Raw genomic sequence first — 12,907 nt, forward strand, 5'->3', positions numbered from 1 at the left:
AAACTTTCTTAGCTTTAAAGCTGTAAACTATATTATAATCATCCAGATAGGAAAGACCCAGATTTCCACCCCCTTCCAATCATCACCATGTCTGGGTCACACCTTTATGGGTTTTTTTCCCCCTTTATGGGTTTTGTGTGTGTGTGTGTGTGTGTATGTGTGTGTGTGTGTGTGTGTGTGTTGGGGGGGGGGGTCTGTGTAGCATTGGCTGTCCTGATAGTCACTCTGTAGACCAGGCTGGCCTTGAACTCCTGGAGATCCGCCTGTCTCTGCCTCCCTGAGTGCTGGGATTAAAGGGGTACACCACCAACGCCGGGAAGGTGGTAACACATTTATGCATCCATCTTGCCCAAATCCACTCCCACGGACACCTGCCCATTCACTTCCCAAGTCAAACTTTCTGGACTCCAGCATTAATTTACTTTCCCCGTTCAACCTGGAGCAGCAGTCTAAAACCACATGTGCGTCCTCTGACAAGACACCTGCACCTTGCATACCGACTAGTAAAATCTCCGGCATCTACACATATTGGTTTTGTTGTAGATGTATCGATTGCCACAGTGATCACAGCGGTCAGTACCAAAGAAGACCCTCACTGGCTCCCTAATGGCTTTCAGAGTGTCTAGAAGCTCATCACAATGTTGGCGCATGCTGTCCATGTGGGGCACATTGTTGTAGTCATAGCCCTCTTGAGGGACGGGGTAGGTCTCCATCCTTAGGTGTCTCCAGCGGGCAGTGGTTTGTAGTAGGTCCCTCATGGCAGACATGGAGATTTGGTTCCCATAGAAGCTGAATTTGGTAAGCTTGGAACAGCTCCTTAGGGCAGGCATGATGGCATAGAGATGGTCATCCTCCATATGACAGTCCTCCAAGTCCAGGACCTGCAGGGTGGGTCCAGCGTTTCCTAACAGAACTCGGAGGGGTTCAGGACTTAAATCAGTCAACCTGACACTTCCCAAACTCAGTTCTTGCAACTGACGGACACATGGAAACTCAGAGAGATGGTTCCATTCCCATACCGAGAGTTTACAGTGAGTCACAGCGAGGCCATCCAAGGACGTCGTCACAGACCTAAGGAGGAAAACAAGACAGTTCTAGAAACTGGTGGATAATAAGGGAGCTTAACAGGAAGGACACAGGAGGACCAATGCGAGCTATAATCGCTACATGACAGTAGACACACTGAAAGCTGCATTGAGGTCTGCCACCATAATTCCCTCACTGGCATGCAAAATCTGAGTGCAGGCTAGCCTAGCAGGGCACACAGAAAGGATGAATGGAGTCAAGATCTGGCAACAACCTCGCAGGGCCCACTGACAACCACACCCTAGGCACATCCTCTTTGTTGCTGCTCTGGGATTCACACCTTTCGTTCCATCTTATTGCTACACATCTTCCAACTACCCACCCCCCTAACCCAGGCTCAAAAAGAGCAGAGGCAGGCAGATCGCTGTGAGTTCAAGGCTAGCCTGGTCTACAAAGCGAGTCTAGGATAGTCAAGGCTATATACCCTGTCTCGGGGGGAAAAAAAGAGAAAGAAAGAAAAGAAAAAGAAAGTTCCCAGCCTTTCTAGGGCAGGCTGACATGACCACTCCCATGGCTGCTAAATAGAGGCCAGATGGGGAATTAATGCAGCTGTGACCTTCTGTCATCCGTGCTCTGCTCACTTGTCCCTTCCCCCTCTTAGTTGTAACATGCTGGCTAAGGAAGAAACCAGAAGCCACTCACTAGATGTCATTGATTTCTAACAGGCTTCTTGGGATGGAAGGAACTGTTTCCAGACCACCAAGCTCAGGTTAGGCCTGCATCTTTGCATTAATGGTTATGCATGGAGACCTCTCCCCCTCAGGAATGTCAATCTACCAGTGACCTCAGGGAGAGCAAGTGCCCACTAAGAAGAATCAAGGCTTGGCTTTGCTCTGCAGAGCATATCTTTACCCGAGTATCCAGTCTAGGTTTCCCTCAAGGAAGCAGACACCCTCCAGACTCAGTGTCTGGAGGCGCGCCAGATTGCCGAGCTGTGAGGCGAACTTGGTAATGATACGCCTCCTCTTCTCTGAGGAGATCAAGCTGTCTTCCGTGATGCAGGAGAGAGTAAGCTTACGCAGGTTCCTCATGGTTTCCAGGTAAGGAGCCAACTTAAGCAAGAAGGCTGGCTTGCCGGAGGAATGCAGGCCGAAAGTTTCTACGTACTCAAAACTCAACATCTGTGAGAGCCTCCTGTAGTCATAATGACATGGCGACCAAATCTGAAGCTCTTGGCAGTACAGCTTTAACAACCCTCTCCTCTTGTCACTCCACTCAGTGAGGTAGGGGAATATCTTGCCCCTGCACGTATCCTTGAGATACAAGTTCACCACCACCTTCAAGGGATGCCTCTCTCCCGCCGTAGACTGGCCTGGCGTTCCTTGATTCTCACTTGCGGTCTTTGGTAACCAGTCATCCATGGGCCCAGGCCACACATCCAAGCAGCTTTGACCCACAGACCGTAAATCCAGAACCTCCAGTTTGTACTCTCTGTAAAAACAGGAAAGTAGGGGGGGTGGCTCAGCAGCTAGGCAAGGACACAATGTCTAAGTGCGGCTTTCTTTATCCCAGGCCTAAAATTGACCTTCCATCCTCCGTCTTAACTTTTTTCCATGGCCTTCAAGTGTATCCCTGTCCCACTTCTAGTACCTGTGGAGGGCAAGGGGCATTCCTTTAGCCATTGCTGTATCCTCCACAAGTCCTGCACACTCCACGGCCTTGCTGTCTCTCCAAGCTGGTACCATTGGAGTCCTCTGTTCCGTCCTTCCCCATCTTCCCCCCCACTTGATTCCCATCTGGACTCTCTGGGGTTCCCTCCCCTGGCTACCCAAGTCTTCCTTACCTGGGGCGAACCTCTTGGATAAGCAGCTTATCAATCTCCTCCAAGACAACTTGCCATGGGGTCTCTGAGTAAGTTGTCTTCTTCAGAGCTCCAAGCGGGAGGCGGGGGAAGGGCCAGGAAGACACTATCGTCCTCAGAGCCTTCACATGAATACCCTGGTAGGCTTGCTTGAACAGTTGTGGAAAGAACAGTCTGGGTAAGTTCTTCAAAGCGGCGTCAGCCAAGGTCTCGTTCCTCAGCAGGTTCTTCCCAGCCAACTCCTGGAGTGTGAGGAGGTTCTTACTCATCCTGGTGGATCTTCAGAGGGAAAAGAATCCTAGAGGAAGCCTCTAGAAAGAGAAAATCTATTATCACGTCCATGCTTACAAAGCCCTTCTCGGCCATCACAGGAACACAAGGCCACAATTGCTGCTTCTTCCACTCAGGGTTCCATCCAGCACAAAGTCAAGATGCTCCCTGCTGGTTGCAGCATCCTGCCATCTTTTCAAGCTTCGGTGGCCACACCCCTTCATTCTTCCCCTTTCCTAACCAGTTTGATGCTGGATTCCATCCATGCCCAGCGAGAATTGAGTCCCGAGGATCCTAGAAGCTAACTCCCTGGGAGTACTTTTTCCTCGTCACTCAAGCCCCTGTGTTACAGGGGAGTCCTGGCATAAGCCTGCATTCTCAGGACTTGGCAGACAGTAGGTCTAGAGCTGGAGAGATGGCTCAGGCATGAAGAGCCATTTCTTGCTCTGGTGGAGGACCTGGAATTGATTCTTAGCCCTCAAGAGAGTCAGCTCACAACTGCCAGTAACTCCTGTCCAAGGAAATCTGATTCCATCTTCTGACCTCTTCAGGCACTGGGCACACACATGGTGCATGTGTATACACACATGAAGGCCAACACTCATGTGTATGCATATAAAACAAATCAAAGGCAGGTATGGCGCTGCACATCTTTTTTGTTGTTTTTTGTTTTTGTTTTTTGAGACAGGGTTTCTCTGTGTAGTCTTTGCTGTCCTGGACTCACTTTGTAGACCATGCTGGCCTCGAACTCACAGTGATCTGCCTGCCTCTTCCTTCCAAGTGCTGGGATTAAAGGAGTGCGCCACCACCACCCAGTGGCGCTGCATATCTTCAATCCCAGGAGACAGAGAAGTGCACATCTCTTGACTTTGAAGTCAACATGGTCTCCCTAGTGAGTTCCAGGACAGGCAGAGCTACAGAGAAACCTTGTCTCAAAAGTAAGGAGAATCAAGAGATCAAGGCCAGAGGCTGGGCGTAGTGGCTCACGCCTTTAATCCCAGCACTCGGGAGGCTATGAATTCGAGGCCAGCCTGGTCTACAAAGTGAGTCCAGGACAGCCCAGGCTAACACAGAAAGACCCTGTCTCGAAAAACCAAAAAAAAAAAAAAGAGAGAGAGAGAGAGAGAGAGAGAGAGAGAGAGAGAGAGAGAGAGAGATCAAGGCCAGCCTTAACTACTTTGGAGATCAGCCTTGGCTACATGAATTTTTTTTTTTAAGTCCTGGTTGTCCTGGAACTCTTAGTAAACCAGGCTGGCCTTCAACTCAGAGACCACTAGCCTCTGTGCCACCACAGCAGTCCAGCTACAAGAATCTTACAAGAAGCTGGGCGTGATGGCGCACTCCTTTAATCCCAGCACTCGGGAGGCAGAGGCAGGCAGGTCTCTGTGAGTTCGAGGCCAGCCTGGTCTACAAAGCGAGTCCAGGACAGCCAAGGCTACACAGAGAAACCCTGTCTCAAAAAAAAAAAAAAAGAATCTTACAAGATATCCTAACTTACCATCTCTTCAGCCAGAGTAATTAAAATATAAGTTAAGGGTATATTTTGTTCAATTTATTCAATAAAGCTTTACTCTTTCTTGCAAAACCAAAAAGCTTCCTCGTTTGCTTTCAGTAACAGTACATGTTCTGAATCCACACCCAGTTTTAGAAGCACTTAGGATGCAGACTGAGCATCTTTGGGTGCCTTGCTCGGGCATCCTGTCATCAGTTAGCAATGAGTTAGACTAAAAAGCCAGCAGAATGGTATTCTAAAGCTCAGAACCCATAATCTACATGACACCAACATCAAGACTTATTTTATTTAATTAAGGAGGGATTTTTGTTGTTGCTGTTGTTTTCCTATTGTTTTATTTCTCTGTGTAGCCCTGGGTATCCCGGAACTTACTCTGTAGACCAGGTTTTACTCAATTCAAAGATGCACCTGCCTCTACCTCCCAATGGCTGGGGTCACACCACCTATCTAAATTAAGGGTTTTTGTTTTTGTTTTGTGTGTGTGTGTGTTTAGTTTGGTTATTAGAGACAGGGTTTCTCTGTGTAGCCTTGGCTGTCCTAGACTCATTTTTTAGACCAGGCTGGCCTTGAACTCACCTGCCTCTGCCTCTCAAGTGCCACCATCTGTATATCTATGCCTAATATTCATGCACTGCTCAGATACCAGAAGAGTGCCTTGCATCCACTGGAACTGGGGTTATGGATAGCTGAGCTACACAGGTTCTGGGTATCAATCCCTTGGTCCTCTGCTGCAGTAAGTGCTCTTCCTCCTAGTCCTAGAACTACGGTGATGAACCTGGGCATCCATTTGCTTATGTTTGGTAGATTCTCCATGACAAAATGACATCACCTTATTATACTTATTCAAGAATGAGACATAAGACGGGAAACAAAGCCAGTCCAGGACAGGCAAGGCTATACAGAAGAAACCCTGCCTCTAAAAACCAAGAGAAAAAAAAAGACAGGAAGGAATTAATGGCTTTGCAAGTTCAGAGAAGGAAGCTGTTTAAGCTGTCATGGGGGAGGAGCTACAGCTATGGTATAGAAAGTTCAAAGTGGACAGAAACCAGGTCGTTGGGAGGCTTATAGCTCCAAACTCAGAACTATGTTTTCTGAGATGGAGTCTCACTCTGTAGCCCCTCCTGAAATGCACTATTGTAGTCCAGGCTATTCTCAAAACTCAGAGAAATCCTCCTGCCTCAACCTCATGGACTGTTATTACAGGTTAAGCAGCACTAGCTAAGTTGTACACTTTTTATTTAAAGCTTAAGAGAACTGCCAGGAGCCTAGCATGGTGGCACACACCTTTAATCCCAACACTCGGGAGGTAGAGGCAGGAGGATCGCTATGAGTTCAAGGCCAGCTTGGTCTACAACGTGAGTCTAGAACAGTCAAGGCTACACAGAGAAACCCTGTCTCAAAAAAACAGAGGGAGGGAAGGAGGGAGGAAGAACAGGCCTTTAATCTCAGCTCTTGGGAGGCAGAGGCAGGAAGATCTGAGTTGAAGCCAGCCTGATCTATAGAGAAGCCCAGAGCTACATATAAGAGACCCTGTGAGAGAGAGAGAGAGAGAGAGAGAGAGAGAGAGAGAGAGAGAGAGAGACCCACCCTGTCTTAAAAAAAAAAGAAAGAAAGAAAAGAAAAAATTCACAGAAAATCAGAGGCAGACATTTTTTTTTTTTTGAGACAGGGTTTTTCAGCAGTCATGGCTATCCTGGAACTCACAGAAAACTACCTGCCTCTGTCTCCCAACTAGCTGTGATTAAAGGGCACCGTCTGCATGTCCTGCAGGACAGAAGAGGGCGGGCATCAGATTTTAATAGAGATGGTTGTGAGCCACCAAGTGGTGGCTGGGACATGCCCCTAAATGTTAAACTACATGTTTTACTTTCTGAGTTCAAGACGTGCCTGGTCTATCTGGTCTATCTACTTATCTACAGAGTGAGTTTCTACCCCGGCTACATAGTTAAGATTCAGCCTGCTGGGTGTGGTGGTCCATGCCAGTAATCCCAGGACTTGGGGAGGATCTCTTGAGTTCAAGGCCAGCCTGGTCTACCCAAAACCAAAAAACAAACAAAAAGACTCAGCATGAAAGAAAAATGCATAAGTAAATAGATAAATAAGCAAATTAGACTAGGAATGTGCCGCAATGAAGGAGCAATTGCCTAGTATGTGCTAGGTTCAACCCTGTTACAGGGCCCTGGGGAGATGTAAGCAAATAACTAAGCACCCAGGTGAAGCCAGGTGTGGTAGTGCACGCCTTTAATCCCAGCACTCGGGAGGCAGGGGCAGGCGGATCACTGAGTTTGAGGCCAGCCTGGTCTAAGAGTCCAGGACAGCCAAGGCTACACAGAGAAACCCTGTCTCGAAAAACCAAAAACCAACGGTGACTGAAGTGAGCCTCCCCACCCCACACCGCCCCTTGTTAAGTCCAGTTTGGTCAAGCAAAGAAAGTATTATGATTTTGTTCAGGATCATGGGGGAGAGGTTACCTACATCACCCCAAACAGCAGCATCCCTCAGTCTCAGCCCCTTGGCGTCCCCATATCTACATAGATGGGAGTCCTTCCTCCAAGTAACCTTCCACCTCCAATACACTCAGCATCATGAGACCAGGGAACACTTAGAGCAAAATTGCATACAGCTGGGATGGGGGCAAACAGGCAGGCACTTCAGGTGCACTTAGGTCCCTCCTAAGGTCACAGCACTGATAAATGGTTAATAACGCTTAGGGACCAGAAAAGCATTTCACCACATATCCCCACTTTTCCCCCTTTCTTTCTTTTTTCAAGATAGGGTCTCCCTAAGTAGTTTGGGCTGGCCTCTAACTCATATGCTTCCTGCCTCAGTTTCCCAAGTTTACAGACCTGTGCCAATATTTTAACTGTAATGTAAATTGCCAAGTGTGGCGGTGCATGTCTTTTAATCCCAGCACTCTGGAGGCAAAGGCAGACAGATGTTGTGAGTTCAAGGCTAGCCTAGTCTACAAGTGAGTCCAGGACAGCCACGGCTACCCAGAGAGACCCTGTCAAAAAAAAAAGAAGAAAGAAAGAAAGAACAACAAAACAGCAACAAAGAAATTAATGTAAAATGAGCAGCAACAACAACAACAACAAAAGAGCCAGGTGTGGTGGCGCACGCCTTTAATCCCAGCATTCGGGAGGCAGAGGCAGGCGGATCTCTGTGAGTTTGAGGCCAGCCTGGTCTACAAAGTGAGTCCAGGATGGCCAAGGCTACACAGAGAAACCCTGTCTCAAAAAACCAAACCAAGCAAATAAAAATGATTAGGCAAAGCTGGGCATGTTCGTAAATGCCCTAAGCTTGGGAGGCAGAGGCAGACTAAGACCTTTGAATGAGGCCAGCCAGGGCTACATAGTGAGATTTTGTCCCGAGAAAGGGATGGTAGTGGAGGAGGAATGGCTCAGTGCCCAAGTGAGCTGGCTTTACTTCCCTAAGGACTGGTGGCTCACAGCTCCAGTTCTTGGGGACAGTCTCTTCTAGGCATTCATATGGTACAGACTGCAGGCCAGCCTGGGATACATAGCAAGCTTGTCACACAAGGAAACATACTGTTCACCTAAGAGTCTGAATCATGACCCTAACTCAACACACACACACACACACACACACACACACACACACACACACACACACACACACACACACATGGCTACCAGAAACTGGCCATAAAGGGAGTACTGAGATCCCTCAGCGTCCCTTCCAGCCTAGAACTCTTGGGCTCACGAAGCGACCTGACTCTCCAAGCTCAGCGGAAGGCAGCAAGTGCTATTCTAGGCTGGCACCACCAAGGGCCTCAGTTGTAGGGCAAGAACAAAGGTGTTACCAATGGTAGCGAGCGACTTACCAGGTGTGACAGAGCCTCGTTCTATCCCAGCCTGGCTGGACGTGACTCCAAGCTCCCGGACAGTCTCCTCCGGCTCCTCTGATGCCTTTCTGCACCGTATTTATACCTTACTACTCAAAGCCTTCCCCCTCACACCTGGCACTCCTAATACAAACCACTGCTTTCTGATTAGATGCTTGAATCCCCACCCAGCAATCCTCTCAGGGGATTTTGGGTTTCCCTGATATTAAGCAGTTGGGGGAAAAAAAAAACTGAAGGCCGGGTGTGGTGGGGCACGCCTTTAATCCCAGCGCGTGGGAGACAGGGGGCAGGTGGATCGATGTGAATTCGAGGCCAACCTGGTCTTCAAAGTGAGTCCAGACAGCCAAGCCAAGGACACAAAAGAAAAAAGAAAAAAAAAAAGGTTGGGGGGGGGGGCGCCAGGACTGAGATTTACAAATGCTTGTGTATTTACTTGATAAACACTAACACCTCCCCGTGAATGAGTGCCTTGCGGCAGAAATAGGGTGTGGACTAAAAGAAACAAAGCAAAGCAACAACAAAACAGGCAGGTGGTGGTGGTGCTCAGGCCTTTAAGCTCTCTGCATTTAGGAGGCAGAGGCAGGACAGTCAAGGCTACTGAGGGAAACCCTGTCTTGTCTCAAAACACAAAACCAAAAAAAACGAACAAACAAAAAAACAAGACAAAAGAAAAATGGAGGTGCTGGCCTATAGCCCTAACACTTGGGATGTGCAAGCTGGAGATGAGGAGTTTGAAGCCAGCCTAGTCTATATAGTAAGAGAGAGGCCAGCCTGGGTTACAGGAGACCCTGTCTCAGAGGGCCATGAACATGGCTCAGCAGGTAAAGATACTTTATGCCAACTCTGATTACCTAAATTGGACTCACAGGGTGAAAGAAACAAAACAAAATCCCCTACATAGAGCCAGCTGGGCGGCAGTGGTGTTGGTGGTGGCGGCAGCGGCGGCGGAGGGGCGCACATCTTTAATCCCAGCACTTGGCAGGCAGAGGCAGGCATATCACTGGGAGTTCGAGGCCAGCCTGATCTACAAAGTGAATCCAGGACATCCAAGGCTACACAGAGAAACCTTGTCTCAAATAAATAAAATAAAATAAAATAAAATAAAATAAAATAAACAAAAGACAAAACAAAACCTCTAATCCCCGCACTTGGGTGGCAGAGGCAGAGGCAGGCAGATCTTTGTGAGTTGGAGGCCAGCCTGGTCTACAAAACGAATCCTGGACAACCAGGGCTACTACACAGAGAAACCCTGTCTAGAGAGAGAAAAAAAAAAAAAGAAAGAAAAAAAGGAAAAAAAGTAAAAAGAAAAACAAAACAAAACAAAAAGACCCACAATCAAAAGAAACTAGTTTCTATTTAATCATATCAACAACAACAACAACAAAAATGAAATGTTATCTCAGCTACCCCAAGAACAGGAGAATTCATCCACTCATTCAGAATCTTTTCCCCACCAACCCACCCAGAGACAGTGTGTCCTATAGCCCAGGCCAGCTTCAAACTTGCTGGCTGGCCAAGGATGGCCTTAAAGCTCATGGTCCACCAGCGCCTCCACCTCCTCAATCAGTGGTTTTCAACCTTCCTAATAATGCTGCAGCCCCTTAACACACTTCTCCATATTATGGTGAGCTCCAAGAAAATGATTGGGTTGCTACTTTATAACTGTAGTTTTGCTGCTGCTGCTGCTGCTGCTGCTGCTGCCATGACTTGTCATGTAAACATCTAATATCCAGGAGATAGGACCCCAAAAGAGTCTCGACCCACAGGTTGAGAACCGCTGGTGTAAACAGTGGGACTAGATGCTAGTGCTAATATATCTGGCTTATTTGTGCTGGTTATTGAACCAGGTTTCGTGCGTACTAGGCAAATACTATCACCAGGCAGTGTCTGTCCTTGTCTCATATAGCCCGGGCTGGCCTAGAACTTTCTGTGTAACTGAGGGGGACATTGAACTCCTTAACCTCTGGCCTCTACTTCATAAATGCTAGACAATGGGTGTGTCACTACATCTGGAGTTTAGCATCATTTCTTATTTGACAAAGCTTTCCATCATATATAATAAGGCTAATTATCTTTTTTTTTTTTTTTTTTTTTTTTTGGTTTTTGGAGACAGGGTCTCTCTGTGTAGTCTTGGCTGTCCTGTCCTGGACTCGCTTTGTAGACCAGGCTGGCCTTGAACTCACAGCGATCCGACTGCCTCTGCCTCCCAAGTGCTGGGATTAAAGGCGTGCGCCACCACTGGCCAGCCTAAGGCTAATTATCTTAATATTATTCTTTTATAATTCTCTCGAGAAGTTCTGGAACTCTCAGTTCAAGGTCAAAAAAGATTAGATGGAGGATTTGATCTTGGGAAAGTTTCTCAAGAATGTCAAAAGGAGCAGGGCGGTGGTGGCGCACACCTTTAATCCCAGCACTCGGGAGGCAGAGGCAGGTGGATCTCCGTGAGTTCCAGGTCAGCCTGATCTACAAAGTTAGTCCAGGACAGCCAAGGCTACACAGAGAAACCCTGTCTCGAAAAACCAAATAAATACAGTAAAAAAAAAAAATAGAAAGTCACATGTTTAAATCACTTAATAAAAGTAGATTCCTATCATGAAGAAATAAAGGCCTTTACCAGAGGGTTAAAGCTAAGAGAGGAAGTTACGGGTCTTTTCCCCCCTAGGGCGGCCAGGCCTGCAGGTCTGAGTGGAGCCGCTGTTGCGGGTGTCTGATCTGCGGGATGGGGTTTGTGAAAGTTCTCAAGAATAAGGCCTATTTTAAGAGATACCAAGTGAGATTTAGAAGGCGGCTACATGGTAAAACTGACTACTATGCCCAGAAACAACTGGTGAGCCAGGACAAAAATAAGTACCCAAGTCACCAACAGAGACATCATCTGCCAGATTGCGTATGCCCATAAGGAAGGGGACATGACAGTCTGCGCAGCGTATGCACATGAACCTCCAAAACATGGTGTGCACGTTGGCCTGAGAAATTATGCTGCAGGCCAGGTGTGGCGGTGCACATCTTTAATCCCAGCACTTGGGAGGCAGAGGCAGGTGGATCACTGTGAGTTCAAGGCCAGCCTGGTCGACAAAGCGAGTTCAGGACAGCCAAGGCTACACAGAGAAAGCCTGTCTGGAAAACAAATAAGAAAGGGTAAAAATAAGGAGACAAAAACTAAAAACCCACAATTGCCTCTGATTTGGGAGAGGGAGAATAAACCATTGAAGTACTCAAGAAATTTTAAGTATTCAATGTATTTATTACTGTGTCTTGTGTGTGTGTGTGTGTACATATGTGTCATGGCCACATGTGTGCTCAGAGGACAGCTCTGTGTGGTCAGTTCTCTCCTGCCTTCCCATAGGTTCTGGGCATCAACACCGGTGGCCAGGTTTCTGCAGAGCACATGCCTTTGCCCACTGACCCATCTCAGCAGTCCACCGAAGTGTTTACTTGTTAGTGTCTACTGCAGGCCAGGCTTGACTACACTATGAACTCACTTGAACTGCTCAGCCTGCTTCTACTTCTAAATGCTTGGTTTGTTTGTGTGTTTGTTTGTTTGTTTGAGGCATGGTCTCACTCAGGCCCAGGCTGACCTAGAACTCTCTTTGTAGCCTCTGGCTTCCATTGCCTGAGCAATGTGATTGCAGTTGTGAGTACCACACCCAGATTACTTTTAAAGAATGAACCAATGCGCCGGGTGTGGTGGCACACACCTTTAATCCCAGCACTTGGGAGGCAGAGGCAGGTGGGTCGCTGTGAGTTCAAGGCCAGCCTGGTCTACAGAGTGAGTCCAGGACAGCCAGAGCTGTTACACAGAGAAACCCTGCCTCAAACCACCCCCCTTAAAAAAATAATGAACCAATGCATGTGCATTAGGTTTTTTTTGTTTTGGTTTGGTTTGGTTTATTTTTATTTTTATTTTTATTTTTTGGTTTTTTCAAGACAGGATTTCTCTGTGTATCCTTGGCCGTCTTGGACTCCTTTGTAGACCAGGATAGCCTTGAACTCACAGAGATCTGCCTGCCTCTGCCTCCCTGAGTGCTGGGATTACAGGCATACACCATCACACCCGACTTAAAATCTAATTTGAGGGGGCTAGAGAGATGGCTCTGTGGTTATGAGCACTGTCTGTTTTTCCAGAGGTCCTGAGTTCAATTTCCAGCAACCAGATGGTGGCTCACAACCATCTATGCTGGGATGTGATACCTTCTTCTGGCAGGCAGGTGTACATGCAGATAGGGCACTCATATACATTTTTTTAAAAGCCTAAAAAAATTTATGCCAGCAGGTGGTACGCACCTGTAATCCCTGCACTCAGGGGAGGCCGACATAGTCAGATCTCTGTGAGTTGGAGGCCAGCCTGGTCTACAAAGCGAGTCCACGCCAA

The 12,907-nt window shown here is 47.6% G+C and overlaps 1 protein-coding gene across 1 annotated transcript; it reads right to left on the reverse strand.

Moving 5' to 3' along the window:
• Window positions 1–397: 397 nt before the first annotated feature.
• On the reverse strand, window positions 398–8,668 carry LOC311600472 (PRAME family member 7-like). Its single transcript, XM_084787208.1, has 4 exons — window positions 8,515–8,668; window positions 2,870–3,196; window positions 1,939–2,517; window positions 398–1,071 (listed from the first exon to the last, which is right to left on the reverse strand). The coding sequence occupies exons 2-4, from the start codon at window positions 3,154–3,156 to the stop codon at window positions 501–503; spliced, it is 1,437 nt and encodes a 478-aa protein (XP_084643334.1). The 5' UTR covers window positions 3,157–3,196; window positions 8,515–8,668; the 3' UTR covers window positions 398–500.
• Window positions 8,669–12,907: the final 4,239 nt, after the last annotated feature.

Source organism: Acomys minous (assembly GCF_964271855.1).
Source record: "Acomys minous genome assembly, chromosome: 6".
Lineage (NCBI taxonomy): Eukaryota > Metazoa > Chordata > Mammalia > Rodentia > Muridae > Acomys > Acomys minous.